Raw genomic sequence first — 27,913 nt, 5'->3', positions numbered from 1 at the left:
AGCCCACTACTTTAGGCTGACTCTGACAATGCTAAAAATCAACTCAATGCAGCAAATATCTACTGGTGCCTAGTAATTAGAAACTGTGCCAGACACAGGGATACAGCAGTGAATACGACACCCTCGTAGAGAGTGGCTTACAAAGGAGGGGCCTAAGACGATCTGTTGGATGCAGCTACAAAAATATGAGAATGCAGCGGTGCCTGGGTGGTTCAGTCGTTTAAGGGTCTGACTCTTGACTTAGGCTCAGGTTGCGATCTCACAGGTTCGTGAGTTCAAGCCCTGCGTCAGGCTCTGGGCTGATAGTGCAGAGCCTGCTTGGGATTCTCTCTCTCCCTCTCTCTCTGCCCCTCCCCTGCTTATGGTCTGTCTCAAAATAAATGAACATTGAAAAAAAAATTTTTTTTAAATATGAGAATGTCTACATTTATTTTATCTCACCTTTAAAAGTATTGCAATTTAGGGGCACCTGGGTGGCTTCATCAGGTAAGCCTCCGACTTCAGCTCAGGTCATGATCTCACAGTTCTTGAGTTTGAGCCCCGTGTCGGGCTCTGTGCTGACAGCTCAGAGCCTGGAGACTGCTTCGTGTTCTGTGTCCTTCTCTCTCTGCTCCTCCCCCACTCATGCTCTGTGTGTGTGTGTCTCTCTCTCAAAAATAAATACACATTAAAAAAAAATTAAGTGTTGCAGTTTCTGTTTTTGTGTATGCTTTTGACACACATGACACATTAGTAAAGTAGGGCATGTATATAGCTGTTAATATGCTCATATTGGGGGGGTTCTATGATCAAAACATTTTAAAAAATTTGTTAATATTTATTCATTTTTGAGAGGGAGAGACAGACAGACAGAGCATAAGTAGGGGAGGGGCAGAGAGAGGGAGACACAGAATCTGAAGCAGGCTCCAGGCTCTGAGCTGTCAGCACAGAGCCCGACACGGGGCTCGAACCCACAGACCAGGGGATCGTGACCTGAGCCCAAGTGGGACACCCAACCAAGTGAGCCACCCAGGCGCCCCTATGATCAAAACATTTTTACAGATTGGGATGGGCAAGCAGAAACATTTGAAAACCAACAGACAGCAAGACTCTTTGGACTTTCCTGAACATGCCACGACATTTTTCATCTTCAAGTCTTTCCACTTGCTATTTTCTCTTCCTCAAATGAACCCCCTCTCCCTCACTATATCCTGAGTTAAACTTCAAAACCCAGCTCCGTGCGTACCTGCTCAAGGAAATCATTACCCCCTCCACCAGGGAGAGCCAGGTCCTTCCACCCACGGCTCCCTTTGCACCTTACACACCCTTCTACTGCAGAGATCACCATGCTGCAGCGGGACTGTCCACACTTCCATCTCTGCACTCGCTGGCTGGACTCACTGGTGGTGAGCTCCTTGAGGGCAGGGTTGGGATAATTCACCTATTTTTCTTAAGAGCTAGCACAATGTCTGGCATGCAAGAGACACCCACAATTTACCTGAGAAATGTATTCACTTAGGTGAAGAATGTCCTCACCATTTTTTCTTGCTAGTCGCAATGGACTTGAGGACGACAGGATTTCACGTGGGCCATCAGAGTCCATTGTACTTCCTCCTTTCTCTCCTTGCGGATGGGGCAGAGGGGCTTCGAGGGTGGGGAGAGGTGATCATGTTCAAGGCATGACTACTGCCACTACCAGAAAATGTAGAGCTGGGATGTGAGAAAGCTATACGTTTTAAACCAGTGAGGTCTGGGCGGTTTCAGTGTTCAGGTAAAAACGGGGACCAAAGACTTCTAAGTCTGAGCAGAACAAATCAGAAATGCGGCGACACGCTGCGTGCGGGTGGAGGAGTCCCGCGAAGACACCTCTGGGACAGAGGAAAGGTGGTCAGGACTAAGTGAGAGCCTCGTGTCCTGGGTCAGCTCTGCAGATACTAACTACCTCAGAGCCTCTCGGTCTCCAGAGAAGGAGACTGTCTTGACTCCCCACACAGACTTTCCGGGTTCGCACGAGGAAGCAGAGAATGGGGAGGGGAGCCAGGACCGTCAGTTCCTTTCTTGCTCTGGCACAGAGTCAAATGGCTGAGAAACAGTCATTTACAAGTGCTGAATTAGATTACCACCAAGGTCCCTCCAGCCTGAGGTTCAACAACTTGATTATGTCGATGCCCTGGAGCCAAAGTGTCGGCCAACTGTGGTATGGTCAACCTTTCAGGAAGACCTTGGCTTAGGTGTGCGTGGTGCAACTACTCCAGTTTTCTGGACCCCACCTGGAGAGGAATGAAAAGCCCTAAATCTGAGCTCTGCCTCCATCACTTAGTAACCGTATGTCCTGTGGCCAAGCCACGGACTATCGCTCCGAGCTGCATTTATTTTGCCACTTTGCGAATTTTCACTCTGTGTCAACTAGGTACCCATCTCTGGGCTGAACGTTTTGGACATGGCAATGAACAAGGAAGACTGACAGGACTTCATGCCAACCACCTCACCTCGAAATTGGAATCAAAATAATCACTCATGTTCTCATCTCACAGGCTAAGGATCACTACAATGTTAAGAATCAATAATACCTCTTTGTACAGAAATCCTCGTGCACCACTGGTAGAAATGTAAATTGGTGAAGCCACTCTAGAAAATAGTACAGAGGTTCCTCAAAACACTAAAAATAGAAGCACCCAGTAATTCCACTTCTGGACATTCACCTGAAGGAAACAAAAACACTGATTTGAAAAGATATATGCACCCCTATATTTATCGCGCATTATTTACTATTAATAGCCAAGACATGGGAGCAACCGAATTGTCCATTGATAGATGAGTAGTAAAGAAGACGTGGTATATATATCCAATGAAATATTACTCAACCATGAAAAAGAATGAGATCTTGCCATCTGCAACAACATGGATGGAGCTAGAGAATATTATGCTAAGTGAAATAAGTCAGACAGTAAAAGACAAATATCATATGATTTCACTTATACGTGGAATCTAAAAAGCAAAACAACTGAACAAACAATAATACCAAAAAAGAGAAACGGACTCATAAATATAGGACAAACCAGTGGTTGCCAGAGGGAAAGGGGATGGGGAGATGGACAAAATAAGTGAAGAAGGTCAAGAGATACAAAGTTCCAGTTATAAAGTAAGTAAGCCACAGGGATGAAAATGACTATAGAGGGAACATATTCAATAAATAGTGTAATAACTTTATATGGCAAGAGATGGTAACTATACTTATGGTGAGCATTTTGAAATGTATATAATTGTTAAATGACTGTGTTGTACACCCAAAACTAGTATAATATTATATGTCAACTATACTTTAATTAAAAATTTAAAAAAATAAAAAATAATACCTCTTTCTAAATTTTTTTTTTAACGTTTATTCATTTTTTGGCAGAGAGAGACAGAGCGCGAGTGGGGGAGGGGTAGAGAGAGAGGGAGACACAGAATCCAAAGCAGGCTCCAGGCTTTGAACCGACAGCACAGAGCCCAATGTGGGGCTCGAACTCACAGACCGAGAGATCATGACCTGAGCCAAAGCTGGACGCCCAACCGACTGAGCCACCCAGGCTCAGTGAAATATAAAATTTCATTGCATCTGTTTAAAGGTTAGCTGGCGTTCATAATTTGTATCACAAAAACTCATCACAAAACTTATATAAAGGGAAAGAAAAATTGTTATAGAAATAATAGAATTTCTTTATATATTTATGGCACCCAGAAAATGTCTATGTGACTCTACAGACCAAAGGCTCCCAGTGTGACCCACGCCAATTTTTTCTGAAGGCATCTGACCATCAACTAATAACTGCTGTAAATTCATGAGGCCAAGCTCACCATATCTTTCTAATAGCACCTGTGAAAGCTACAAATATTCATATGTTTGCATGTCATCTAACCTGCAATGACACAATCAATCAGCAGACTCTGAAATGAGATTTTTTGTCTGCACCTAAATATTTAGCAATTTTAACAGTGTACTGAAGTGACAGACTAAATATAAAAAGATCTAAAAATGTTAACTGGTTCACAATAGAATTGCACAAGTGTCCTTATCCATGAAAATATCGAAAACTGAAAACAACCAAATGAAATCAATTAAATAAAATACTCCCTGCTTCTTACTCCAAAGCACAGAGAAGTCCAATTCCTACAACCTGAGGGTTTCTCTATTTTTATTTATTTTTTTATTTATTTTATTTTATTTTATTTTATTTTATTTTATTTTATTTTATTTTTTGGGGGGGGAGTTTCTCTATTTTTAAAGTAAGAAAGGGGAGAATGAAATTTCATTACTTGGAAACTAAAAGCATTTCACTTTCTATAAGGGATCGATCAATAAGCCTTTGTTTATAGTCTACCCTATCCTTAGAACAGTGGAGATACAATGAGAGCCATCAAAACAGTAACAGACAGCCATCTATATAACAAATGTTGTTAGAAATCCGACATATTTTTATGTATTAAAGCCTATACAAATGCAAGCAAATCATAAGATGATTGTTTTGATCATAAGATGATTTTCTATACCAAGCAGTATAAGCCTTTGTTTACACTCTAAAGCCGGCAAAAATTTTATATTAATATCCCCAATTCTGTGCTTTGAGCAAAAATTAAAGAGTATAATAGATATCTGTAATTTTTATCACATAGTATTTATATACCTCATTCCTAGTATTAATTTCTATGTCAATAATGGCTATAAGAAACAGCAACTAATTCTGGCTAATTTAGGAAAAAGAGGATTCCACTGAATCCTAGGATATAGAGGCTACCACAAATGGAAGAGAAGGTTGAAGTAGGAAGCTTGGAAAATATAGGAACTGTGTACCTCTGGGAATATGCTCTGGAGTCTCATTGAGGAATCAGGAAACTACCAAAAGCATTTAAAATGAGATAGGCAGGAGATTCCCAGAGACTTCCAAGAACTTCTGAACAGTGCTCTCGAAGCAGGCTAGTAACTTTCCAAGAGCCATATAGTGATTCAGTAGGTACAAACTATGGCTGTTTCATAACAGATTTGTCATTTAAAAAAAGCATAAGCCATTCCAATTGCCAATGACCAAAGACACATTGAACTGAGATTCTCAACTATTTAAATACATACAGATTCGTGCATAGATTTAAAGCATTAACTGCTTTCAGGCTCTGTGAAGTGTCTGAATGCGTGCATGCAGTCTTCTTCGTCCACCTGATAGACAACTTCTCTCATTAGGAGAAGACATGGAAATGAATGAACAGAGTAGGTCATTCCTTCCTCAGGCTTCATTCAGCTCCAGATTAGGTCCTGAGACCACGAGCAAGAACTAACAGGGGGGAAGAGACTCCCAGGTACGTAGCGTCAATCAGCTAAGTAATAACATTTCTAGTGACAGGAAGAAGCGTGAATACATAAATACAAACAAGGAGCGACTCAATGTGTGACAAAATGAAGAAAGCATTATATCACAAGATAAGGAGGAATTAAAAAATAATATGACTTTATGCCTACAACGTTATTTTTAAATTTATAGTGACTGACAGAGGGTGAGGTGAAGATTTTTAAAAAGATAGGGGAAAATAAAGCCAGCTTTTCACATTTGGTTAAAAATAGCAACATGCAGTCTTGATATGGGTTTTACCAAAAGGAAGATTGCACAGAGAACACCCATTAGTCTACAACTGCATATACATTATTAATGTCATGTTCTGTGCAACAGGTATTAGGCTTTCATCATGGGGGGAAAATGATCAGAAAACAAGGGGTTTAGGATTCCATATGGCTATTCAATTCTCTACACTTGATCAAAATTATTGCAATGTTTCTAAACTTAGTTTCCTACTATAAAATGTAAGTATTTTATTTTATTTTATTTTTTTAATTTTTTTTTTTAACGTTTATTTATTTTTGAGACAGAGAGAGACAGAGCATGAACGGGGGAGGGTCAGAGAAAGAGGGAGACACAGAATCCGAAACAGGCTCCAGGCTCCGAGCTGTCAGCACAGAGCCCGACGTGGGGCTCGAACTCATGGACCGTGAGATCATGACCTGAGCCGAAGTTGGCCGCTCAACCAACTGAGCCACCCAGGTGCCCCAAAATGTAAGTATTTTAAAATGTAAACAAAAGAGGGCACCTGGATGGCTCAGTCGGTTAAGTGTCCGACTTCTGCTGAGGTCATGATCTCATGGTTCGTGAGTTCAAGCCCCGTGTCGGGCTCTGTGCGAACAGCTCAGAGCCTGGAGGCTGCTTTGGATTCTGTGTCTCCCCCTCTCTCTACCCTCCCCCCCCTCAAAAATAAATAGACATTAAAAAAAATCATTCTCATAAAAAATGTAAACAAAAGTAATAAACACCAAAGCTTCGCAAAGTCAATTTATAAATTTGCAAAATGCTCATCTCTCATTTGGAAGAATGTTACCAGCTTCTAGTAGGTGCTCCTTAATACAACCATGCACATCCCCCACGCCCCCCCCAACACACACACTTTCTCTCTCTTAGATATATATTAAGAGTTGGCAAACTTCTTCTATAAAGGACAGAACAGTAAATATTTTTTGGCTTTGGAGATCATACAGTCTCATTTGTAATAACTCTGCTGTTACAGTACAAAAGCAGTAAATGAAGGGGCATGGCTGTGTTCTAATAAAACTTTATTTCCAAAAACATGCAGCGGGCCAGAGATGGCCCACTAGCCATAGTTTTTGCCTGTTCCCAACATATGCGATTGATTTTCATGCATCATTTAAAAATCCACGTATTTTGGGGGGCACCTGGTTGGCTCAGCTTGTTAAGCGTCCAACTTCAGCTCAGGTCATGATCTCCCAGTATGTGATTTCCAGCCCCACGTGGGGCTGTGTGCTGTCAGTGCAGAGCCAGCTTCTGATCCTCGTTTCCCTCACTCTGTGCCCCTACCCCCTGCTCAAAAATAAACATTAAAAAAAATTCATGTTTTCAGGACACCTGGGTAGCTTAGTTGCTTGAGTGACTGACTCTCGATTTTGGCTCATGTCATGATCTCACGGTGGCAAGATCAAGCCCTACAATGGGCTTCAAGCTGAGTGTGGAGCGTGCTTGAGATTCTCTCTCCCTCTCCCCTGACCCTACCCCCCTTCTCTCTCTAAAACAAATTTTTTTTAATAAAATAAAATTTCATGTTTTTGACATCATGAATAAATGTGTACACTCTCATTTCATAACTGAAGAAAATGTGCTTCCAGAACATTAACTCCAAGTCATGTTGACCTATTTACTATTACTATTACCCTACGTGCTAGGCTTTATTCTAAGTACTCTACATGCATGTTACCTCAAGGACCCTATTTATCTTTCCATTTTATAGAAAAGAAAACAGAAGTGGTTTTTTTAATGTTTATTTATTTATTTTGAGAGAGAGAGAGAGAGAGAGAGAGAGAGAGACTGTATGCCAGTGGGGGAGGGGTAGAGAGAGATTCCCAAGCAGGCTCTGCACTGAGTGTGGAGCCCAATGTGGGGCTGGATCTCACAACCATGAGATCATGACCTGAGCTGAAGTCAAGAGTCAAAGGCTTAACTGACTGAGCCACCCAGGCACCGCAGGAAACAGAACTTTAAACTGATTTAGTCAACAAGAGCGCTGAGTTAGAGCCCCTGAATCTCCTGAGAGTCCATTTATTCAAGAACCCATGCCAAGATTGCATAATCCCCTTTAAATAGTCCTTTTCCCGTCTTCTGCTAAAGCAAGTCTTGTCTCAGGATACTTGAAAATTCTAGCATTAAGCCTGCATATCCCCCGATAGCATAGAAAATCTTTCTACTTACTCTGTCTTGAATCCAAGATTCCCCAACCCTTAGAGTTCTGCATTCTTCTAATCCTAAAATCACCATCTAAACTACAAGACCCTTCTTCCACCAAATCTCAATGTCTAGTGTGAAAAAATCAGTTACGATCATAAAATTATTGTCTTCTCCTGGGGCGCCTGGGTGGCGCAGTCGGTTAAGCGTCCGACTTCAGCCAGGTCACGATCTCGCGGTCCGTGAGTTCGAGCCCCGCGTCAGGCTCTGGGCTGATGGCTCGGAGCCTGGAGCCTGTTTCCGATTCTGTGTCTCCCTCTCTCTCTCTGCCCCTCCCCCGTTCATGCTCTGTCTCTCTCTGTCCCAAAAATAAATAAAAAAACGTTGAAAAAAAAAAAATTAAAAAAAAAAAAAAAATTATTGTCTTCTCCATTCCTACAAAGGAAGCAAGAGAGGGTCTGGAACCAAATGCCCAGGCTTATTTTGCTATTTCAACTTACACTCTGAGACCAATGAATCAAAGGCTCTATATAAGGGTCTAAAGTAAAGATCTATAGTTAACTAAGTAAAAATTTATTCTGGCTCTCAACAGAAATTGAGCAATACCTTGAAGAGCTCTCAGGCTACAATGTACCAAATAATATTTGGAACATTTCAAATGTTGCTTGCATGAGATTCTACTGACTAATCTATTCCTTATGTGTAAAACATAAGCCTAGGGATATGCATTTTCCTAGAGTTCCATGCCACAAAAAAGCATCAATAAATAAGTTTCCTCCCACAGCCTAAAGTATGACCAGCTGGATTCACATTCCAAAACTTTCATTTCTGGTTAATAAACAATCCATAGGTGAAGCATATTTACTATTATCTTAGGATAAGACACACAAAAGTCAATCTGACGTATTTCATCAGTATACTTCTGGTATTTAGGCATATGGCGTAGTGTACATAGCAGATTATTCACACAACTAAGCCAAGTTTTTGTAGCTTTAAATAGTCCTTCATTAATTTTAAAGGTACTGGGGCACCTGGATGGTTCAGTTAAGCATCGGACTTCGGCTCAGGTCATGATCTCACAGTTTGTGAGTTCGAGCCCCGCGTTGGGCTCTGTGCTGACAGCTCAGAGCCTGGAGCCTGCTTCATTCGGATTCTGTGTCTTCCTCTCTCTCTGCCCCTCCCCCACTCATGCTCTGTCTCTCTGTCTCTCTCAAATATAAACATTAAAAGTTTTTTTAAATTTTACAGATACTAACATTGCTATTCATCAATTGCATGTATATAGTTGATATAATTCTTATTGTGTATGAATGTTTAATGTTTACTCAGCATAGATGCAAATGTCCTGAAACAAGTCCAATTTCAAAGGTCCAGGCTCCACATCCACAACAGCTGAGGCATTCTCTGCCCCTGACCTTCAGGCTCCAATGGCTTCAGGCTGAGTCCAACTGTGTCTTCAACCCGCAAACTCTAAGGGTCTGGCTTTTGACGGAACACTAGTGTGTTACAAAGCCCAGCTCTTCCATTTGGCTGGTCTTGTGATCCTGGGCAAGTTTCTTAACTTGTTTCTAAGGCTTTGTGTCTCCATCTCTAAAATGGAACTAATGATATCTACTGGAAGATTAAATGATATAATTCATGTAAAATGCTTACCACACTATTTGGCACACAGTAGGGTTCAGTAAATACTGGTTATTATTACTGTTATTACTCTTGTTATTATTTACTGGGGAGGCTAAAAGAAAATCAGAATAACACAAAACCAATGAACATCACGGTAAATAGCACAGCAATGAAACTTAAAACCCACTGCCAAGGGATGATTTATCCATCTATTTTGGCAGAAGGAAAACAGATGGAAGTTCAATGTTAAGCAATTAAAAGGACTCAGAGGTTAGAAGACATAACCTAGTTTAACCTTTGAACTAAACACCCTCGTTTATAAAATAAGGTAACATTTAAAATGGTGGTTTCCAAACTTCAGAGTAAATCAAAATGCACTTGCAGCATTAAAATATGGTATGCCTCTTCCTGGACTGAGGCATGGAAGTTCTGGAACTAGGAATAAATAAGGCACCGTACCTCACCCCGAAGAACGCAGATCAGTCACCTGTGGAGGGCCACGCAGGATGTGTGGAGGTGACCTCAGAGGCCCAGCTTGACTTGCCAGGCAGTGAGCTGGCTAAGACCGGGAGCCTGGCCTTTCCCCAGCAGGAGTGGCTTCACCCAAACCCAGCCGTCACCAGGACTGTGGCCCTTCCTGGCCACAACTTCAAACAAGGCCCCAAGGTCTCCAGGTGCTGCGCACCTGCTGTTTCCCAGCTTGGTCTCGTCGGTGCCTGACTTCACAGTATGTGTGCATTATAGAAAGGCCGAGTGGCCTGGGGACAGGGCCCACCCTATGGAATAGAAACATCCTACATGTCAGGCAGCTTCATGCTCATGCCCAACTTGTAGGATAATGAGGAATGGAAGGCCCTGTACCTTCTTGCTGGCCCTTCCCACCTATGGGTCTCTAGTAAAAGTGTTCCTTAACCCATACTTGGGATTCACCTTCACCCCCCTCACCACACCAGAGAGACGAAAACAGAAAGGGCTGTAGAGGCCTTGCTGGAAGCGTGTAAGATGCGGGAAGGCTCCAAGCAAGAGAAGGAGCTGTTTTTTTAAGTCACTGGAAGAAGAAGTTTAGCAGTTGGACCTTCCCTTTGGAAGGTGCCAGCTTTTGCTTACACCTCCCATTCCCAAAATTCTGGACAGAGAGGGAAGACAGGCCTGCCATCAATCACCTTGACCCTTCTCCAGAAAAATTATTATCACACTAGGACATAGGGCCCTCAGAGAAGAAAACACCTGCCCTATGAGAAACACATACTTCACATTAACAATCCCTTCTGCCATGAGAGGCATTTTAGGCCACACAGATAAGATGTGATTCTCAAGGACTCATGGTCTAATACCGTAAAATGTCCGCCTTCTTGCAGATGTGGTTTTAAGTGACTAACTGAATTGGCCAAAAGTAACCTTGGAACAATTGTCTGAATAGACTACAGTATCGGTTTAAATAAGTGTTCTCTTTGCTACCTGTTGTACTATCATCCCCATGAAGGTCCATCTCCCAGGACCCCCCAGACAATGTAATTAAATAACTGTTGCTAGGCTCTATCAAGAAGAGCAGTTTTTGCTACAAAGCTAAACAAATTGTCATATTATATAGGTGGATGTCCTTTTAAGGACCGCCAGGCTAAGTTTTATGATGAAATTTCCGTTCACGTAAGCTACCAATAAAGATTGCAACGGTCTCCCCAAACGTATCCTAGATTCTACGAGTATGGTTGCTTTGCTGATGCTAGCGTTTCTCCCAGCCCCCCTCCCCTATCCATACACCTAGAGGCTCATAAAGAACACACTGACTCTTGGCTACTAGAAGTTTTCTCTGGCAGAGGCGAACACATTTGTCCATATGCGTCCATATGCTCAACGGAGGAACACTGGTGACGTGGAACAGTTACAAGTTGTGAAAGATGTTTCGAATCTCAAGAACTGGGAGAGAGAAGACCTTTAAGAGGTCACTCCCACTCTCCAAGAACGTTCCCAGGGACCCTCCAGAGGCCTGGCTTCAGTCAGGAAACCTTAGAACATAGATGGGACAGATACATAAAAGAACCAAAAATGTCCAGATAAGCCCCCAAATTCTCACAGTTTTCAAACTCCTCCCTGAGTAAACATTCTTCCAGAACTGCTGACAAATAGCCAAACCAACTTCCTCTCCTTCTCTGTGTTCCCCTTTTGGAAATGACATTATCTAGCAGCAAAACACCCAAAATGGAGCGAACAGGAAGACAATTGAAGAGATTCTCTCTGGTTAATTAACCATGTAAACAATCAAACCATTCTGTCCCATAATAAACAAAATGGCTCAACAAACCCTGGTGCATCGGAAAGGTGGTTTGTAAGGAATTCCGGGCCCTAACCGCTACACCTTCCCTTGAAAGGTGTAATTATAAATTATAATGAGGCCCTGAGTAATCAGACTCTGCCCTCCTTGGCTTCACGCCCTCATTAGTGCATAGTCAGCAAGTGGCAAGCAAGTAGACAAATGTGTTGGCTCCAGGCCCAGCTTCTTAGATTTCATGGATGCTTCTCAATGGGTTTAACTGGAGCTGCTCTCTTTTGTAGTCAACACAGGCGAAAGAGAAAAATCACATTTTGATATCACAGTTTCTTATCGATACTTGAGTACAAAAGTTTTGCTGCATTTGTACATATGCCACCCATTTTGAAGAATAAAAGACTAAGTTCATGCTACATTATCTGAGAATAAAACCAACTTTTATTTGGATTTATTCCTATTAGTTATCTTTATGGTAAGATGCAGTATGAAATCAATGCCCGTCACTATTGTAAAGTCAACACAACATGCACTGAAATATAAACTTAAACCATATTACCAGTGTGAGAACACCTGCCTTCTTGATAACCAAAGGTAGCTCCCATTTCCAATTTACGGAGAACGGAGGGGGAAAATTGACAAAATATACTGAACATGTGACACGAAAGATATTTTTTAATTGAGCTATGTAAGTACAAAATGCTTTGCAACTTTTCCAAAAGGCTGCCTCTTAATTATCCCGAAAACAGCTTTGCTTAAACAAAGAGATGACTTTTATACAGCTTTGGCTCTCTCTGGATGGAGGTGTTCCTTGGAAAGTCATCAAAATCCAAGTGATACAGAAATCATTCTTTGCAATTTGAACCTAAACTTGCCATTTCAATCGTATCTTGAGAGTTCTATTTTACTTCTATCACTGAGGGAATCCTGAACACCAGAGGCATATCTTCCAAATCAGAGGGTGGTGAGGGGTAGGGGATGAAGGAGGAAGTATCTGGATACGGAACATGTAACCACCATTATGGGGAGGTTTTCAGGAGGAATTATGTAGAAAGGAGCAGAGTCCAAGATGTATATCAATGTCTCCTAACCTTTCCTATGCTGTGTCTTTCTTGTGGCTTTTCTGTAGACACTTTCTTCTTCTCTGTATAAGCTCCCTGCTCTGAACTTTATTTCTTCTAAAATTATGGCTTAATCACATTGTACTCTACTCAAAAAATTTTCACTGATTTTTCATCGTGCCCAAATTACTTTTTGCAGAAGACATCGTGCTTATCTCCCCAACACTCAATGAACCTTTCTCCAAAGTACAACAGCTGTGATCTCCCCTCTCCCCTCAAGGGGACCCAAGGCAGGCAGGGTAAAAGCATCCTCCTTGCCACAGTATCACAGATGGGTAAGCCCAAGACCCACCAGTGAAGAGCTTTGCTCTGTTGTAATATCTTGTGAGTCTGTGAGTTAAGATGGTACCAAACCATCCAAGCTCAAGACGTTTGCTGGTAGTTGATGGCAGCCAAATCCAGTCTTCGTTTGTTCAGGAAATACGGAATATTAGTAAACTGCATGCTGAGGATTTTAGGGGAAGTATATTATTGTCTGCAACTTAGTCCAAAGTGCCTAAGAACAATAAGATGAATCGATGTTTGGACAGAAAGACGGACAGAAGGACAGTTAAGTGATAAAGCAAGCATGGTAAAATGTTAATTGTGTAATCAAAGTGGTGGAGATAAGGTGTAAAATTCTTTAAACTTTCCTGTATGTTTGAAACTTTTCATGATAAATAGTTGGCAGGAAAAAGTTCTAGTTGAGTCTTGTTCTTTATGTTTGGATATTCTTAAAATACTTTTGTGATATCTTTTAGCTCTTAGAAGTATGGCAGCAGGACAAGTGTCCTTTATTGTGGCAGCAAGGTCTGTGCATCCTCCCCCACGATAGCTTCGGTTCTACCCACTGTTACATTTGACTGTCAGATTCTACAACCCAGTCATTAACAAAATCAGTTCTGGGGCACCTGGGTGGCTCAGTTGGTTAAGCGTCCTATTCGGCTCAGGTCATGATCTCACAGTTTGTAAGTTCGAGTCCCACATCAGGCTCTGTGCTGTCAGCTTAGAGCCTGGAGCCCACTTCGGATTCTGTGTCTCTCTCTCTGCCCCTTCCCTGCTTGTTCTTTGTTTCTCTCTCTCAAAAATAAACATTAAAAAATTTTTTAAAAATCAACTCTAGGGGCGCCTGGGTGGCGCAGTCGGTTAAGCGTCCGACTTCAGCCAGGTCACGATCTCGCGGTCTGTGAGTTCGAGCCCCGCGTCAGGCTCTGGGCTGATGGCTCGGAGCCTGGAGCCTGTTTCCGATTCTGTGTCTCCCTCTCTCTCTGCCCCTCCCCCGTTCATGCTCTGTCTCTCTCTGTCCCAAAAATAAATAAAAAACGTTGAAAAAAAATTAAAAAAAAAAAAAAATCAACTCTAATAAATGTGAAGGAAAATGAATCATGCTTATGCATTAGATCATACTGCCTTAAAACCTCATCCCCTCAACTGCTTTTTGTAGTCAGTTCTCAAGAAAAAAAAATAGTACAATAAGTAGGAGCTTTGGTAAAGTCTTGCTTTATCTACCTTATTGTAGTTTAGCTAAATGTAATATAAGGCGCTCTCTACACCTCAATGTAAAACAGTCCTACATCATCACAGGACTAACCCCTTGCTTTTTTCAGTGACTATATTCTGTGAAAGTCACTTTCATTTATGGAAAAGTTAGAGAGTAAAAAGGTAAGTAGAACTTTAAAAACAACTCGGTGAAAAGAAGATCCAAGTTTACTCCATTCTTCTTTTCTCCTAGGGAAGAGAAAAGGAATCGGGAAGCAAAACAGCACTTCTACAATCCAAGTAATTCACACTTTAGTGCATTCAATGTATGTGCCTGAAAATAGTGTGCAAATCTTATAAGAGGATTGCATTTTAAATAGCAAACTAACTCAGGATACACAAAAGAAATATGTGCTAAACTCTTCTTTAACGTGAAAAAAAACAATCCTTTCTTTTTTTAAATTAAAAAAAAAAAATTTTTTTTTTAATGTTTATTTATTTTTGAGACAGAGAGAGACAGAGCATGAACAGGGAAGGGTCAGAGAGAGGGAGACACAGAATCTGAAATGGGCTCCAGGCTCTGAGCTGTCAGCACAGAGCCCGACGTGGGGCTCGAACTCACGGACCGCGAGATCATGACCTGAGCCGAAGTCGGCCGCTTAACCGACTGAGCCACCCAGGCGCCCAAAAACAATCCTTTCTTAACATACTTGCTTTGTATATATGAACTTTCATATATTCTCGTATGAAGAACAAGATATCTTTTTGCAGAGGACGTGGAGCTTATCTCCAGAACACTCAATGAACCTTTCTCCAAAGTACAACAGCTGTGATCTCCCCTCTTCCCAAGGGGACCCAAGGCAGGCAGGGTAATGGCATCTTTCTTGCCACAAGTATCACAGACGGGTAAGCCTAAGACCACCTTAAGAACGGCACAGAATTCTGTATCTCTACACTGTCCCCTTCCGAATCCCCCTTGCTTTTTCTGTCAAGACACCACTCACAGAATAGCCTTTCAAAATTTCACAGCTTGTTAGAAACGGCCAAGCTTCACACATAATAAAATGCAGTGACTAACCCAACCCTAATGAAAACAGGATAGCATGAAACGAGACTTTCCCTCGTAAGGAGAGAGTGCTCATCAGAATGCTCATTTGTTTCTCACTCTTTAAGGCAAGATGAGAGTAGCTGCTGTGCTGGGCCTGGTCCTCTGAATCCTGCCTGATCTCCCCACAAAGCTCCAGGCTCAGTTCTCTGTGGCAGTAATGGTTTTACCATCTCACAGAGCTGGATGATCCAATCGGGCCAACATGGAGGTGGGTGCTGGGCCACAGCTTCCTCAGTGAAAGGGATCTCTGGGGGCTCACGGGTGGCTCAGTCGGTTGAGCGTCCAACTTCGGCTCAGGTCACAATCTCACAGTTCGTGGGTTCGAGCCCCGAATCAGGCTCTGTGCTGACAGCTCGGAGCCTGGAGCCTGCTTTGGATTCTGTGTCTCCCTCACTCTCTGCCGCTCCCCCACTAGCGCTGTCTCTCCCTCAAAAATAAAATTGAAAAAAAAATTTTTTTTAATTTGTTAAAAAAAAAAAGTAATCTCCGGGTAAATATCAGAATCAGAAGTGGGTAAATACAAGTATCCCCAGGAGACTGTGTCGTCAGCATTAAAACGAGTAAGCGAACCACCACCACCGCCAGTAACAGAGAGCCACAAGTCACAGCTGAGGGGTAAGAGTGGAGAGATTTGAGACTTTCTCTGATGACACTAGCTGCTGACTCCCTCCTCTTCTTACCTCCTCTGCAGCTGCCATGGGCTCCCCTGAGCTGGAGAGCCCTGGCATGTGTCCCCACTTGCCACACCCTAGCAACAGCTGTTAATCTGAAAACCACAGATACAAAAGAACATCTTGTCCCACACTGCTGGGTGTGTTTTCTCTTGTTTCATCTCATCTCTCCCATCCACCTTTAAAATTATTCCAAAAGCCACCAAAAAAAAAAAAAAAAAGTGATTCTTTGTGCAGACCTGAGTAGGTAGGTCAGTGTTCTCTCTGAACTCTTCCAAGATGGAACCATCGCAGCCAGCCCTGAAAAAATAGCTCCCATGGCCCCTGCTGGCATTGCCACCAGGAACAGCTGTGTGCAAGCACGCCGTCTGGCCTACTAAATCCTCTGCCCCCAATCTGTCTCCACTATCGTCCCTCAAGTATATAATGATCCACAAAAAGAGTCACTGACATAAGCTTCCAAGTTTGGTTAAGGCTGATAAATACTGGCACAAGGATCTCGGATCTAGACTCCACCTCTCTGTAGTAGACAATGAGGGGGATAGAAAAGTGCGATGACCCACTGTGTATAAAGAGGGCTGATCGCCGTTTTTCTCAGTCTTTTCCTAATCACTAAACTCCCAGAAACCAACCATTTAAGAGCCACTACCTACTAAAGGGAAGTGAATTCCTGATACAAATGAATACTGGAAATAAGAGGAGAGAAGGCTCTTCCTTCCCCTTCCATTCACTTCTTTGGAGATGTATTTAACTTACTTTCAAGTTTATTGATTCCAAAAGACGGAAGCCATAACTGAAATATCAGCACTGGCTTTTGAGGAACACAAATATATTATTCAAACACAGCTAACAGCAGTCATTTCAGAAAAAGGTTTACATATGAGTAAGTGCATAAAGATATAAAATAATTCCATAATCGTTTATTGAGCACTTACTAAATGCCTTCTATTTGCATGATGTTTTTTGCAAGTGACAAAGTCCCTTCACGCGCTCTCTCCAGGTTACGAAACGAATCATTACCAAGGGTTTGCTATGTACCAGGGTTCTGCTCCCTGCCCTCACATCCCGTTTGTGAAGCGGAAAAGAGGTTCACAGGAACAGGGTCTGTATGTTGGAGGAGCCTCCGATTCAAAGGCAATTTAACACCCTACACTAGGCTTCTCTGCATTGATTCCAAATACAGTGACTCTGTTTCCTATAACCCCCTCCCCTTTTTTTTATGCAAACAGGCAATAATTTCCTGACTCCAGGATATCTCTGCTGTTTTGAAGAATACAAGAAAACAAGTGTTCTCCTTCTTTTTGGATCTCTAGACTTCAGTAGTAGCATCTAGGGGGTAGTTTCCGGCTATTCCCTTCATCTACAGTGTCTGATAGAGCTAAGCTTCCATAGTAATGGCTTCCAGTAAGGCTACCCCCTAAGAAAATCTCCAGGCCAACCTTAAAATTCTTTGTGTTCAAAATGCAATGAAATGGACTCTTTGTCCTTTTTCTATTCGGCATGCTCTAAATTCCTCACCTCTTGTTTATTATAGCTTGATTTTTGTTCGATGAGCTGATTTTTACTTCATACCTGCACACTGCATTAACGTTTGCAAAGCAAATTCAGGAAGCAGTTCAACACTTATTGAACGTGTTTTTTTTGAAAAAGGCAATAAATAGCAAGGCCATGAGAGTCTGGAAAGGCAGTCTGTTATAGCAAAAAGGCAAATACATCAAACAGTCTGAAAGAACTACAATTTCCTACAATTTGGCTAAAATTCATTGCCTAGTAAATTGCTTGTAGGGAACCAGCATGTAGTGATTGGATGAGATCGCTGTAATTAGCATATTTAGTCTAGGTAGAGGAGCATAACTGGAATGCTTGAAACGTTTTCTCTCTTAATTAAGCATTCCTCATCACCTTCTTAACTCTCCTCCCCGCCCCGCCTGCATCCTCACAGCTGGCAAAGTAGTGAACTGCAATTCATCTTCCCGTTAAAATGATTACAGATTCAGAATGGAGTTCTAATTAAGTTTTCAAAACCACATGGCAAGGAAGACCCGGTTCAATAGTAGAGGAAGTGACCACTCTGTCTTGTGAAAACATAAACACTTCTAGAAATACACTGAATGTTTCCCAACAGAATGGAAAAGAAATCATTTGTCTGCTTATGTGTTTGCAAAAAGCAGTCATGCTAGAATGTGACAAGTCTTATACACATGATTCCGTTTTACATTTGTCTCATCATTACATTTTGCAACCCTCTAAATTATTAGTTGAGGACATCATTAAATTGTAGTCTAGCATCCTGCCTAAGAACAGGTACTTTTAGTTCTCCCACTTTATGGCTGGATAACCTATAGCCAGTTGGTTTAAATGTTTGGTTTCTTAGTTTTCAAATTTGTAAAATGTGGGTGATGCATATCTTCTACATAGAGTTGCTATAAAGATTAAAGGCACATATATATACATATATATATGTATATATATGGCATATAAATGTCTACAGATATATAGATATCTCTCCATCTCCTTGGTAGGTAATAAATGCCATATAAATGAGTATTATTGTTATTATTACCACGCCTACCATTACCACAAAGAGGACAGTAATATTATTGGGGATTCTTTATTTAAACGCTCTATCACAAACTACTTTCTTGTTAAGTATCTCTGTGATTATCCTAGAGAAGAAACATGAGGTGTATTTTGGATGTCTTAATTAGTGTCACAGTTATGACTGCACGGACAAATTTCAAGACAAAAGACATAAATAGAACACATAAAAATAACAAATGATTTGAAAATTCATAATATGAAACCCTACTCATGAATGATTTATATATGGTTAATTATCTTCAAGTTAGGAATGTTCTAAGATTTTCTTGACTATGGCACCTTTTCTGTTTTGTATCAAGAAAAATACTATAAAAATATATATGTAAAATATCAGTTGTATCTGGTGTGGTAATAATGTGTTATTGAGTTAGTGATAAATATCACTGCATTCTTTCGTCAATCAGAAAAGCACAAGTTTATGTAAATACATCTAATATTTTGCCTTTTATCATTCTTTGATAAAAATTTTCATCCAAATCTATTTTGTAATCGTTTTATTGAGATATAAGTGACATACCACATAGTTCATCCATTTAATGTACATAATGAGATGGTCTTAAGTATATCCCCAGAGGTATGAAATCATAACCACCATCAAGTGTAGAACATTTTCCTCCTCCCCAAAAGAAACTCTAGAACCATCAGCACTCATCTTCCGTTCTCCCTCCCCACTGCTGCTGGCAACCACCTTCTACCTCCATAGATTTGCCTCTTGTGGACATTTCATGTAAAAGGAGTCATACAATATGTGGCCTTTTGTGTCTGCCTTCACTCAGCATATTTTGAAAGTTTATCCATGCTGTAACATGTATCAGTACTTTATTCCTTCTTATGCCGAATAACATTCCATTGCACGGATACACCATACACTGTTAATCCATCCGTCAGTGGATGGGCACTTGCGTTGTTGTTTTCAGCGACTGTGAATAATGCTGCTGTGAACGGTTGTGTATAAATTTTTATGTGGACATATGTTTTCATTTCTTTTGAATATATGCCTAGGAGTAAAATTGCTGGGTCATATATTAACTCCATGTTTTATCTTTGAGGAAAGGCCAGACTGTTTTCCAAAGTGGCTGTATCGTTTTACTTGTCCACCAGCAGTGTTTCAAGGTTCCAATTTCTCCACGTCTTTGCCAACACTTGTTACTATTTCACTACAGCCATCCTGTTGGCATGAAGTGGTATCTGAATGCATTTTTAAGATGCAAAACCGTAAAAATACATTGAACACGGAAGTAAATCTTTTCTGAAAAGGGAAAGAATGAAGACAATAGGGAAAGGACACCGCAGTCAGGCTGGAAAAGGAAGTTTTAATTCATTTCAGGTCCTTATGCAACCAACTGCCTTTCAAAGTGTCAGGATTGAGGAGTCAGCCCTCAATTTCACATCTGGAGCTTACAATAATCATAACAATGATAACTAATCTTGGTTTATGGTTTATTTTACAAAGTTCCCTCCCATATTGTAGCCCATTTGATCCACCAACACAAATCTTATGTGGAAGGGTATTATTGTTCCCATTCTGCAGGTAAGAGCACAGAGGCCCAGAGCGGCTGACTTGACCAAGGGAATAGAAGTTTAAATATATACATATATATGTGTCTAATAAACATTAAATATTATAATATTTCATAAATATTAAATAAGTAAGATGTATAGAGCTGGGCCTGGAACCCGAGTTTTTTATCTCAAATCCCAATCCTGGGTGTCCTCTATCCTTACTGCCTTATTGTTGATGACCAAAAAAGCAGTGGAAAAGCAAGAGAAGGCAAAAGGGAGTTGCGTGTCTGTGAAGCAGTTAGAGGCAGGAAGCCGGCACATGGTACAGTCCCCACAATCAGTGGAAAAGCAGCTAGGGATGTATGAACATGTTGTGACAGTGACAGCAACGATGGCATTCCCACCCCTTCGTGAGAGGTCCCTCCAGTAATGAAGAAGCCAGGGCATACTTAAATCCCTAAATTCTGGGGGCACCAGGGTGACTCAGTTGGTTAAGCATCTGACTTCGGGTCAGGTCATGACCTCATGGTTCCAGAGTTCAAGCTCCGCATCGCATCGGTCTCTGCACTGATGGTGTGGAGCCTGCCTGGGATTCTCTTTTTCTCTCTGCCCCTCCCCCACTCACTCTGCGCCCCGCCCCCCCCAGCACTATCTCTCTCTCTCTCAAAATAAATAAACTTTTTTTTTTAAGTTTATATATTTATTTTCAGAAAGACAGAGACGGCGTGAGTAGGGGAGGAGCAGAAAGAGAAGGAATCCCAAGCAAGCTCCACACTGTCAGCTCAGAGCCTCAGGGCTGGATGCAGGGCTCCAACCCATGAAGCCATGAGAATATGACCTGAGCCAAAACCAAGAGTCAAATGCTTCACCAACTGGGCCACCCAGGCGCACCCAAAAGAAATAAACTTAAAAAAAAAATCCCTAAATTCTGAATATATCATCTGTAATTACAGTAGAACAGTCATATGCACCGGTCATTCTAATACTTACTGAGTAATTACTACGTGCTAGACACAGTACTAACATGGTTGAGACTTTTAAAAAGCAGTGATTACGCTTTTCCAAAGTAAAATTAAATAGTGAACATTTTCTAAGCCTTTCACATGTGGCATCTCATTTAATCCTCACAAAATTCTTGTTAAGAGATGTGGAAACAGGCCCAGGGAGTGAACTGACCCCAAAGTCACAAAATTATTAGATGGTGGAGGCAGAATAAGAATCAAGGCAGCCTGATTCTATACCCTGTGTCCTTAACCACCACCCAACCCTTCCTGCCAGATCTTGCTTGGCTCCAAGTCTTACGTGGTGACGCACAGAGACCAACAATACAGATTAATTCCAGCAGCCATTTGTTGAATGCTCATTAACACAAGAAGCTCAGGGGCAAATTCTCCCAACAACCCATTAAGTGCTTCTCTTCATTTCCATTTAATAGATGAGGAAACAGAGGCTCAAGGGAAGTGAACTGGGGCGCCTGGGTGGCTCAGTCGGTTGGGCGTCCGACTTCGGCTCAGGTCATGATCTCGCGGTCTGTGAGTTCAAGGCCCATGTCAGGCTCTGCGCTGACAGCTCAGAGCCTGGAGCCTGCTTCAGATTCTGTCTCCATCTCTCTCTCTGCCCCTCTCACTGTCTCTTTCTCTCTCTCTCTTAAAAATAAAATAAAAACAAAAAATAAAAATTAAAAAAAAAAGAGGAGTGAATTAACTTGTCCAAGGTCGCAGAGCTAACATAGTCATCGCTGACATGGTGCTTACTATATACCAGGCAGTGTTCTAAGCACTAACTCATCTAACCCTCACAACACTCTATAAGGTAGGCTCCATTATTGCCCACCATTCTTAGTTAAGTAACTGGTTTAAGATCTCCCACTAGTAAATGGCAAACTCAAGATTCACTCTAAATGTCAGCCTCAAAAACAACTTCAGGGTAGTTATTGGCTACAAAGTGGCTGAGCAGAAATTCAAACCCAGGCCCACCTCCTGAGTGAGAGTGAAAGACGGTCTTTTTTTTTTTTTTTTTTTTTAATGTTTATTCATTTTGAGAGAAAGACTGAGAGTGCGAGTGGGGGAGGGGTAGAGACAGAGGGAGATACAGGATCTGAAGTAGGCGGACTCTATGCTGAACTCAAGAACCTCAAGATCATGAACTAAGCAGAACTCCCACACTTAACCCACTGACCCAGGCGCCGGGAGACAGTGCCTTCTATCTTCTTTCCAACAGGCTAAGCACGGCTCTCAAACCTGTTGCAGTGCAGAGGGGTGTTAGGAAGAGGGGAGTAACAACTGCTCTGGAGACCCCAGGGAAGGGGCATTTAAGCTGCATCCTGAAGGAGACAGTGCTTCCTGGACAAAGAGAGGCACCCTGCAATTTATTATTTAAAAAGAAATGAAATTGAGGACTTTTAAAAAGGTGATATAATAATGAGGAGCAAATTATTCAAAAGCAAGTGTTTCAGATTGAATCTGAAAAGCTTTAATTTTTTCAATTAGGAAATGCTCTTGATGAAGGAAAAACAAGCTTTTATTCCCTTGAATTTTGACTACATATTAAAAAATCATCGAGGGACAGAAATGTGCAGTTTGCCTTTTGTAACGTTAAACTCAAACTGACTTCCAAAATTTTACTTCCTCAATCTAAGGCTGCAAGCAGGGTGGTTACTAAAAACCTTCAGGGATCTTTGCAAGATTCTCTCTCCTTCAGGTCCTGAAACACAGCTTTTTCAAACCAAAATGAGCCTAGAGATTCAGGCCAAGCATTAGAAGGAAGAGGTGAGCGCCTCATTCCAGCTGGGCCAGGGGCAGGCACGCAAGTTGTGGCCACAACGTTTCAGAGCCAGGTTTTTTTCCCCTGGCAAACTGATTTATGACCACACCACGGGCAACTGCGGAACCGATCAGACCGTGTAAGTACATTACTCAAACATGAATCCAAGGACCTGGATGGGATGCGAATGTTAAGGGGGAGATCTGGGGTTCACTGCCTGTCCTCGGCGCGATGAGACCCGTCAATTCTTAATTCTTGCAGCAGCCTAGGGCCGGTGGACTCTGTTCTCCAAAATGTGCGCGCTAGGGGAGTTGGCACAGCAGCAGGGCATCGGAGCAAGGTGCCTCCACGCCCCCTTGCGGACCCGAATGACGATTGATAAGGATGTGCCAATTTAGTGATAGGTAGTTTTTCAGAAACTGGGGTTTAGCCCCCACAAGACCCCTTCAAGGGGGATCCGGTGATCGGCCTCATTTTACAGATGAAAACGCGGAGGGTCAGGGGAGTGAAGCAGGGCTTGCCAGCAAAAAGGAAAACCTCAAGTGAAGGCGATCACTGGATTGGCCCTTTCATCTTAAAGAGTCTGGGGCTGCAAACGGCTTGGGGCCGCCCACCCCTCGCTCACTGGATAGACTAGGGGTCGACTGGCAGCCAGCAGGCCTTGGTAGTGCCCAGGTGCCCAGGAAGAGGGAGCGCGCGGCGGGTGCCTGCGCGTCTGCCGAGCGCAGGGCTGCAGCTGCGGGGCCGGGGCGCAGAGCGCACCACCGGCTCGCATGCGTCCGCCTGGGGAGCCTTGCGCCAGTCCCGCGTCGCCGGACGCCGGGCTGCAGCAGCAGCAGCTAAGCAAGGGCGCAACGCCGACCGCCCACGCGCCCGCAGCGGTCCGGGAGCCCAGCGCGAGTCCCCAGGCACGAGGCACAAGCGTGTGAGCGCGGGACTGCTGCGGACACAGGCTGGCAGTGCCACCGCGCGCCCACCGGCACTGCCCCACGCCTTACCGTAGCTGCTCCCCAGTGACCAGGACCTCAGCCATGCGCTCCAGCTCCCTTTGCTGCGCTCCACCACTCCCACCGGTGCTGCTGTCGCTGCCACCGCTGCCACCGCTACCGCTGCTGCCCTCCTCCATGGTCGGGCCGCGCCGCTACTACCACTGTCTTCCCTAGACGCGGTGGGTTTGGGTGTTAAATCAGCCTGCCCTCACGGAGGCCTCCCCCGCCATCTTTGTCAGGGGCAGTCCCGTTGCTCAAATGCGATTGGCTAGAGAGGGAATCCCTGTGGGTAGGTTGAGGCGCTAGGCAAGTCCGCTCCAGGAACTCCAGCTTGGGGCGGCGGCTGGAGCCCCGCGTGGTCGGGGGGCGGGGCCAAGGGAGGAAAATATAAACATCTGGGCGGGGCGCCGGTTCTGCGTCGTGTGTGCTGGTGGAGGTTAGGTAGGTGACCTCATTTTTCGTTACCCACAGAGCACATGCCCTGGGACCTTGGGGAAAGGTTAGGAGGTTACCGAACAAGTGTAAAGGTATGTTTATTATACCGCCTGTGCTCCAAATTGGCAGAGTAAATATAATAATGAAATAGCTCGACAGTGAACAATGAAGGATATACTGATATACACGTCACTGCAGGGGTTGGTGAAATTAGGCGTTCTTCTCGTCCCAATGCCCTTCACCGAAGATAGCTTATTTACCTTATGGTGTAATCACTAAAGAACGCTGGCCAGGGAATCGCAGAGCTAGGATCTAGCTCCACGCCTATAAATTCCTACCAAAATGTGCTTAATCCTCAGTTTCTTCCTTTACAAAATAAAAATAATTATGGCTACCACTTGTTGACCTCTACTGCATTAAAGATGCCTCAGAGGAAAGAGAGGAAGAAATTCTTTAATTTTTGCGACAAATCATAAAATGGGTATTGTCCTCATTTTGTATCAGGAAGCAGGCTGAGAGAGATGGGGTAACTTGTCCAAGGCAAGCAGGTAATAAATGCAAGAAGAATCAAACCCAGGACACTCTAGCTTCAGAGTTGTGTTCTTAAAAGATTGCTTCTTAAAACGAGGATATGATGGTATTGTCTACAGGGAGGATGGAAGGAACTTTGACTAATACCAAATAAATGTCCTGTTATTCAGTCTCATGCAAGGTCAGAGCCTGGTCTGGAGGAAAACAGTAATGCTAATGGTAGTGGTCATTGTACTAAAGGGATATTGTTTGTTGACGGTTTTTGCAACTTTTTACAATTTTTGCATATATACAGGTCTCTGCGCCTTTACAAGTAAATGTGAATTTTTTTTTTTTTTTAGTGAATACTGTATGGAAAGACAATCTTTCAACTGAAGATTTGTAGTAAGTTTACAGAATAAAAATGAAAATGAGAGGTCTGTCGAATAACAAATTCTCTTCTTTGTACATTTTATACCAATTCTGCTATTCAAGAATATTTATACTCACAATCCTGCAGGTTTATTATATTTTATTGTTCTGTTTTCTTGTCGTTTGTTTTTAAAGAAGATAATTGTAGCATTTTCCAACATTCTGCAAGTTCATTACCTAACTTACACAATTCACTGAACATTTATTCTGTGCTTTACATGGTGCTAAGCACTTTGTTTATATCATTTAATTGACCCCTGAGAGTTGGGTGTTCTTATCGTCAGCTTACAAGTGGAAAAGCTTAAGCATAGAAAGGTAAAGTAATTTGCCTAAATTTCATACCTGGAAAGTCAGTTAGGCAGCCCTTGAACCCTCTGTCTGTAGATCCTCAAGGTTATGCTGAGCCATACTCCAGAAAAAGAACAATTGTCCCACCACCTTGTGCATTCAACACCAAGGTATTAGGTAATTCTTTCACCAAAAGAAATTATCTAATTTTCTTAACTTTTGAAATAGACCATGACAAAAATGTAGACCAAGCAAGACATAGTTCTAAGTGAATGTGATTCTAAGAGCTTCATTTTGCATAAACTATAAAAATAACATCAGCAGTGGTCCCAGAATTAATGAGTTTAACAGCTGGCTGTCACTCATGTTTTAATCCTATATTATAGAATATCAAGAGTTTGCATGGACTTCACACTCGAACGTGTGGTTTCTATACTGATTCTGTCATTTATTAACTCTACAAATTTATGCTAGTTACTAGTTACTTACTTCTCTGGGCCTCAATTTCCCAACAAGAATAATAATTCTTACCTTATGGGGATGTTGTGTGCCTTATTAATAACATTATGTAAGGTTTTCATGTACCTGATGTGTGTTCACTAGCTGTTCTTTTTAATGTCTTTACTGCTTTTAATAATAAGAGGAAAAAGAAGAAGGAGGAGGAAAGAAAGGAAGGAGAAGAAATTCTTACCAGATACTTTCCATGAGGAGTTTTTGGTATAAGGCAAAACACTTTTTCTCAAGTTATCTCTAATTATTGTTTTTAATTCTTAGTGGGCCTTTAAAATGAAGAAAAGTGGGGCTCCTGGGCGACTCAGTTGGTTGAGCATCCTTCCAACTCTTGATTTCTGCTCAAGTCATGATCCCAGCGTTATGGGATCAAGCCCCATGTTGGACTCCTTTCTGAGTGCGGAGCCTGTTTAAGCTTCTCTCTCTCTCTTTCTCTTCTCTCTCTCCTTCTGTCCTCCCTGGCTCACACACATGTGTGCTGTCTCTCTCTCAAAAAGTAAAATGAATCTTAAAAAAAAAATGAAGAAAAGAGAAGTGCAGAACTGACCTCCCTAAATCTGTTTTTATATAATGTTTTTAATCTTTTTTGAAAGTGCAAAATGAAAAAAATTATTACACATTTCTAAGTATCGAGTGTTCAACACTGTTTTATCCAAAAACTCTGACTCTGTGTTGTAAATTGTATCACTATTGTGATTGTCTTTTGTTTTTTCTTCCTATAAATCTAGTTGCGTTTTCATTTAAATTCAGGCAACTTTCTTTATCCAAAAATTAAAAATTAAAAGAAGTATGTTTTTGTAAAATACTTTATTGTTTAATGATTTATGATAAAAATTATGATAAAAACCTTTTATCATGAAAGTTTATGATTAGAAAAACACCTTGACATAAGGGGGAAAAAATTCAAGTCAGGAAAATACCTCATACCACTCCAGTGAGATACAGCAGAATTTATTTCTTTTGCTCAATGAGAAGGGTTTTCTGTGTGTGTGTGTGTGTGTGTGTGTGTGTGTGTGTGTGTGTGTGTGTGTATATGTCTACGGGAAGTGGGAACTGGTTTGCTATCATTGTTTCAACCCTTCTTTTGACCTATGAGCTATACCGTGCTCTATTGAGCTAGACGACAGACCCTTTTTCCTAACTTAGGGAAAGATTGGTCCTGCTCCTGAGGACATGTGAGCACCAGTGCTGAGTCTGTGAGCTCTAAAGCAACTGGTTCCAGAATAGACTGTGATCTCTAGGTATTGCTAGACGAGAGATGGGCACTGACATGGTGATTAAACCAGTGTGAGGATCTGAAAAGGGCTGAAAAGTCCAACAGACCTCGGTTTGATTCCTGACTCCATTGGGGCAGGTTCATTATCATCCCTAGTTTTGGCCCCCTTTTGTAAGGTCAAGATCACACTACTGGTCCCATTGGGTTGTTGGGAGGACTAAATAAAATGTAATGAGCGTGCTTGTTACAGTTGGGAGCTATTGAATGTAGTAAGCCTTCTCCTCCAGCCTTGTCGTGCTCACCTGCTTCGTGCCTTCTGGCTGTTTCGGTGCTCTGGAGATGGTGCTTCTCAAACTTTAGGTAGATGCGTGCGCGCGCGTGTGTGTGTTCACTCCATTGAAGATGGATATTTTGGTAAAATGCGATAGAAATGAACATTTAAAATGGAAAAAACCACAACCTCACTTTGTGATTGTCGTGGTCAACAGAAAATTGGCCAGTCGTTATAAACATTTCACTCAGTGTCTGTATGTCTCAATGTCTCTCGGTGCAGGTAATGGTCACCAGTTGGCAGACCACACTTTTAGCGTTACTGGTTAAGGGTAAGCAGCAGTGGGAGACGATGAACTTGAATAAAACATGTGGAAGAATATTGTCAACTCTGAATCTTAATAACATGTTAGCTA

General features: G+C 42.1%; 1 protein-coding gene across 1 annotated transcript in view; it reads right to left on the bottom strand.

The window, feature by feature from the left end:
• Positions 1-24,177, bottom strand: part of DEPTOR (DEP domain containing MTOR interacting protein) — a 130,805-nt gene extending 106,628 nt beyond the window's left edge. Inside the window, exon 1 of the mRNA XM_060611226.2 lies at positions 23,846-24,177. Within this exon, the coding sequence (XP_060467209.1) occupies positions 23,846-23,973 (128 nt within the window). The 5' untranslated portion in view covers positions 23,974-24,177. The remainder of the gene's footprint in view (positions 1-23,845) is intronic.
• Positions 24,178-27,913: the final 3,736 nt, after the last annotated feature.

This window comes from Panthera onca, chromosome F2, assembly GCF_046562875.1.
Source record: "Panthera onca isolate mPanOnc1 chromosome F2, mPanOnc1 haplotype 2, whole genome shotgun sequence".
NCBI lineage: Eukaryota > Metazoa > Chordata > Mammalia > Carnivora > Felidae > Panthera > Panthera onca.
This window is presented reverse-complemented; position numbering and strand designations above follow the sequence as displayed.